Source organism: Rhincodon typus, chromosome 27 (genome assembly GCF_021869965.1).
Source record: "Rhincodon typus isolate 14 chromosome 27, sRhiTyp1.1, whole genome shotgun sequence".
In the NCBI taxonomy this organism is placed as follows: Eukaryota; Metazoa; Chordata; class Chondrichthyes; order Orectolobiformes; family Rhincodontidae; genus Rhincodon; species Rhincodon typus.
In genome coordinates, this window is record NC_063358.1 from 25,677,380 (window position 1) to 25,683,379 (window position 6,000).

Genomic DNA, 6,000 nt, shown 5'->3' on the forward strand with positions numbered 1-6,000 from the left:
TATTATTGCTCAATTCAATTCTTTGTTTTTTTTTACTGAGCACAGCCAAATGAGCTACATTCATTTTTGAATCAATTGTGTAGAATCCATATGGGGGAAGTAAGAAAAATCAAGGGAAGAAGATACTGGTGAGAGTCATCTGTAGGCCCCCTAACATTAGCTGGTCTGTAGGATAGAGAATAACTCAAGGCATAATAAGGGCATTTTTTTAAGGGAGTACATCAAACATGGGTGGCTTTAACCTTCATATAGATTAGGAAAGTCAAATTGGCAAAGGTAGCCATGAGGAAGAATTAATAAATGTATTTCTGACAGTTTCCTGGAACAAAATCTGGTGGATCCAACCAGGGATCAAGCTATTTTAGATCTGGCAATATGTAATTTGACAGGTTTAATAAACAATCTCAGAGTTATGCTATGGAAAAGTGACCATTACATGTTAGAATTTAGCATTCAATTGTACTGAACATAAGTAAGAGTAATTACATAGGAATGAGGGCTGAGTTGCCTGGAGTAAACTACGAAAGATAATTGGCAGAAAGGCTGGCTGAGGAGCAATAGCAGATCTTTGAGAAAATAGTTCATGGCTTACGGCAAAGATATATCCCAGAAGAAGAGGGATTCTAGGACAAGGGTAAACCAACCATGGTTAACCAAGGAAGTTAAGGATACTACCAAAGTGAAAGAAACAAAACGTACAATATTTTAAAGATTAGTGGTAAACCAGAGGATTGGGAAAGTTTTCAAATTCGACAAAAGATGACGAAAAAAAATGAAATGGGAGAAAATAAATTATGAGGGGAAGCTGGTAGGTAGTATGAAAATGGACAGTAAGAGTTTCTCTAAAATGTGAAAAAGAAAAAGAGGGGCCAAAGTATACATTAGACCCCTTAGAGAATGAGGCTGAGGAAATAATAATAAAGAAACAAGAAGTGGCAGAGAAGTTTAATAAATACTTTGTATCAAACTTCCAAGTTTACTAAATAATCAAAGGGCCCGAGGGAGGGAGGAAATAAATACAGTAACTATCACCAAGGAAAAAGTACTAGGGAAACTAATGGAGCTAAAAGCTATTACGTCCCTGGACCTAATAGATTGCATCCTAAGATGTTAAAAAATGTAGCTACAGAGATAATGAAAGAATTGAAGTAATCTTCCAAGAATCCTTAAATTTGGGAAATGTTCCAGAGGATTGGCCAAGTGGGGAAATGCTACAGTCCATTATAAAGGATGTAATAGCAAAGCATTTAGAAATAAATAATAAATACCATCAAGCAGAGTCAGCATGGTTTCATGAAGGGGAAATCATTTCTGAGAAAGTTATTACAGTTCTTTGAGAAGGTAACAAGCTGAATGGATAAAGGGAAACAAGTAGATGTAATACATTTAGATTTCCAACGGTGTTTGATGAGGTACCACAGACAAAGCTACAGAATAAATAAGAGCCCATGGTGTTAAGGATTGTAAAGTAGAAAGGATGGGGTTTGGCTTCCTTTTAGAAGACAGAGAGTTGGGATAAAGGGGATATTTTCAAGATGGCAACCTGTACTAGTAGAGTGCCAAAGGGATCAGTGCTGGGGCCACAATTATTTATATATTAATGACTTAGATGTCAGAAGTAAATGTACTATTGCCATGTCTGTGGATGATACAAAATTAGTTGGGAAGGGAAGAAATGAGGATGACACAATGAGTCTACATAGGGATAGAAACAGATTAAGTGAAGAGGTAAAAACTTTGCAGATGGAATATAATGTGGGAAAATCAAGTGGTGTACTTTGCAGGAAGAATAGGAGAGCTGAATATTATTGAACTGGGGAAACTGCAGAAAGCTGCAGCACAGAGGACCCGAGTGCATGAATCTCAATCCGAGTTGAGTAAGTAATAAAGCAAATGGACTATTAGTCTTTATTTCAAAGGGACTGGAGTATAAAAATAAGGAGGCCTTGCTAAGACTATATAAGGCAATAGTCAGACCACATCTGGAATACTAAGAACAGTTTTGGTCCCTTTTTCTAAAAAGAGATATACTGTTTTTGGAGGCAATCTAGAGAAGATTCATTAGGTTGATTCTAATATGGAGAGATTTTCTTATGAGGAGAAGTTGAATATGTTGGATGTCCATTCATTGGAGTTTAGAAGAATGAGAGGCAACCTTACTGAAACATATAAGATTCTTAGGGGCCTTGACAGAATAGCTACTGAGAAGTTGTTTCCCCTTGTGGGAGAGTCAAGGACCAGAGGGCAGAATCTCAGAATAAGGGGTTGCACATTTAAGACAGAGATGAAAAGGAATTTCTTATCTCAGAATTCTTTACCTTAGAGGGCTGTTAAGACTGGGTATTTAAGTATATTCAAGGGTGAGATAGTTGGATTTTTAATCAGTAAAGGTATCAAGGATTATGGGGTAAGGAAGGAAAATGGAGTTAAAGATTATAAGATCTGTCATGATCTTATTGAATGGTATAGCAGAATCAATGGGCTAAATAGCCTACTTCTACTCCTATGTCTTGTTGTCTTATGGCCATTCACTAGTGGAAGTACCCAAGTGTCTATATGAGAGTGGTTCTTAAATGTATCTGTACCTCCTTGGCAACTTATGGAAATAAGAAAGGATGTGATGATTAAGCTAAGTTTTTTTTTAAAAAACGTTAATACAAAAAGGAATGTAAAAGACAGAAAGAAAATAAGAAAAACAAAAGCATTTGAAGAGAGGGGTATCTTTGCCTGAATTAAATTCTGCTGATGAGTTCAAATTCCTTTTAATTGGATAGGCACTGTGAAATGGATAAACATTTTCGAAGAAATGTCTCTCATCAAAGTCAAACTGACCACATGGGGAGCTTGGTGGTCTGTGTGGATTAACATTTTCTGTCTACCAATGTAGGATTGGATAATTGCACCAGAGGGCTACGCAGCATTTTATTGTGATGGAGAATGTTCGTTTCCACTTGACTCCCACATGAATGCAACTAACCATGCAGTTGTTCAGACATTGGTAAGTGTATGAGTCCCGTTTACCAGGAGCAGACTGTTTCCGAATTGCTGCAACACGGTTAACTTGGATATCAGCTTGTAATTGTGACTTACAAATGAAATGTATCAAATATGATTAAGTATGCACTTGCTGAAAAATATTGAAAAAAAGATTGAAACTAAATTAAGGGGAAGTTGGTCTATGTGGGTAGAATATTAAAGGCGAAAAAATGTTTAAATGGCATGTATTGTGACTCTTCAGAAATCCCTGGTACTTCACAGCCAGCAGACCACTTTGAATGGCATTGGCCGTCTTATATACAAAGACTCACAGCTGTTTAGTGCACAGAGCAAGCCAACAAAAAGTAAAGCCATTCAATCCTAAACACAGCACCGCTGAATGATTTATGTTATACTCACTCAGTATTGCAGTAAGAAGTTGGTCTATATCACATATTCAAATTATGGAATATAGTTGGAATCCACAACAGAACCTAGCTAGAAGATAGGAAGCTTGAGAAGTCCCATTAGTCCTTTGTGCTATCAGAAGTGTGTAAGTGCATGATCTCTGCCTGATAGCCTGCCCTAAAGCTGATCCTGTCCCAAATCCCAGGGTGGATGTCCTATTCCTGCAGAATCTCAAGGACGCTTCATGCTGCCCATTTCCAGATGGTCTTGTGGTCAGAGATGTTTTCCTTTACAAATTTTTCCATGAGGTACAGGTGATACGGAACTCTGCAATTTCTTGGAGTGTTCCACGATACCAAGGCCAGGCCCATCCTTTGTAACACTAGGGTGAAGTGGAACCTCAGTACATAGTGACACGTGGTGTTTGCGCACTGACGGTCTACACACAGCTTGATACAGCCACACACAAAGGTGGTCATTAGGAAGAGGGCAGCAATGGGTATATCCTTCCCGCTCCCCCCGCCCCCCCTTACCCAGAACTTTGCACATGGTGTTCCTGTGGACACAGTCTATCTTTGACCACCAGATGGAGTGGACGATGGTTTGGGTGACTGCAGTGGCACAGATTCAGGGAATAGGCCAGATCTGCGCCACAATTTTGAGTGTACCTCACACCTGATGACCAGGTTTCAGTCCACAATGAAGAGGGAGCAGTGCTCCCATAAGCCCAGTTTCTGTCTCACCTTGGCGATACGCTCCTCCCAAGTTTTGGCATCCGCCCCGGCCTCTCCAAACCATATTCCCAGCACCTACTGATAATCTGACCTGATGGTGAAGGGGATAAAGAATCGGTCAGCCCAATTCCCAAAGAACATGGCCTCGCTCTTGCCTTGAATTACCTTGGCTCCCAAGGCCAGTTCGTAGTGGCCACGGATGCTTATGAGTCTGCACATTGTCAGCAGATCTGAGCATAACACAGCACCATCATCCATGTTTCGCAAGCCTTTGCTGCCTGAAGAGGTCACCTCTTTCAGGCTCTCAGCCTTCCTGATCGACCAGGCAAAAAGGTTTTACACAACACACAAACAAGGCACGCCTAACTCTAAATCTGATCAGGAGACTTTGATTCCTGCCTGTTGTTTCAGACTGTACTACTGATGTTGGTGTAGAGAGTTGGATTCCCTCCACAAAGCCCATTTTGGAGAGCACATCCCTCACGTAAATGTGAGATATCCTCTCAAAGGCCTTCTCGTAGTCTAGGCTGTTAAGGCTTCCCCTGCCAACAATCCCCCCCCCGAGCCCCCCCTCCACCCAGGCCCCTATCTTGCATATAAGTGATCATATCCCTGAGGAGTGCAAGGCTTTCAGCGATCTTCCTATCCAGTGCAGCATAGGTTTGATTGAGGTGAATCAATGATGACAGAGCAGACCTGACCCAGTTGGCAATGACCTTAGACAGTATTGTAATCCACATTCAACAGTAAAATTGGTCACCAATTTTTAATTTCCTCCCTCTTCCCCCTTCCGCTTGTAGATGAAGGTGATGATACCCTTCCACATGGGTTTGCACATGCTACCTGCCAGAAGCATACTGTCTGACATATTGTTTGTAGCATTGATTAATGTCCCACTATTTGGAACCTGGAAATTGGTTTTGATGTACAAAACCAATCATGGAGAAGAAAATTGTGTAAGTCATGCATTGGAGAAAACAAAAACCGAAAGAACCAAATTTAAGATATTTTATTCTCTTAACAGGCTCATCTGTTGAAGCCGGAAGCAGTTCCGAAGCCATGCTGTGCACCAACTAAACTCAGTGCCACCTCCGTTCTCTACTTTGATGAGAAATACAATGTGATATTAAAAAAGTACCGGAACATGGTGGCAAAATCATGTGGCTGTCAATAAACTATTCCAAGTGTGTTGCAATTGTGCTTGGTCAAATATTCAAGGAAGAATACCATCGAGGAAAGAGCAAGTGAATAAAGCACTGCAGTCTCCTTTACATTGCCGAGTGTTAATATTTAATATGTCACAATTTGATTTAGATCTGTATAATAGAATCTCATTATAAAGCCTTTAGATATATTTTAAATGGTCCAAGATAATGTTATCTAAATATACCAAAGCACTTGCACTTCAACACTGAAGAGAAGAAAAACGTTTAAATAATGTTTGTGATAATACTGTACCAGATTACATTTTTTTTTGCCCTTGTATAAACAAAATTGACAATTTGGAGAAATGACATTGATTTATCCTGCTGGAGACTAAGACTGTATAACCCACAGATAAAGAAGACTACGCACCCTCCTTCTCCCCATTTCATACATTCTCTTTGTACAAAGGACATTACTGTGTATTATCTTGATTGACACAGCACTACTGATTGAAAAAAAACTTAAAGTAGCTTTTTAATAAATGTAATTCTTACTTTGTGTTTTCATTTTTGCCTGTATTGTAAACAGGATGAACCCTAAAGTATCATCACAGTGTTGACTCTACTGCGAGCTGTTTAACTCTTCAGTGAGCAGACCTTCATTGCTGAAAGACTCACTGTGTTTTAGTTAAATATTTCCACACATATAACCATATGGATTTTGAGACCTCAAACTA

At 39.5% G+C, this 6,000-nt stretch overlaps 1 protein-coding gene across 1 annotated transcript in view; it reads left to right on the plus strand.

Moving 5' to 3' along the window:
- LOC109918098 (bone morphogenetic protein 7-like) overlaps positions 1-5,454 on the plus strand; it is a 75,299-nt gene extending 69,845 nt beyond the window's left edge. Inside the window, exons 6-7 of the mRNA XM_048613137.1 lie at positions 2,888-2,998; positions 5,143-5,454. Of these exons, the coding sequence (XP_048469094.1) occupies positions 2,888-2,998; positions 5,143-5,292 (261 nt within the window). The 3' untranslated portion in view covers positions 5,293-5,454. The remainder of the gene's footprint in view (positions 1-2,887; positions 2,999-5,142) is intronic.
- The last annotated feature ends 546 nt before the right edge of the window (positions 5,455-6,000 follow it).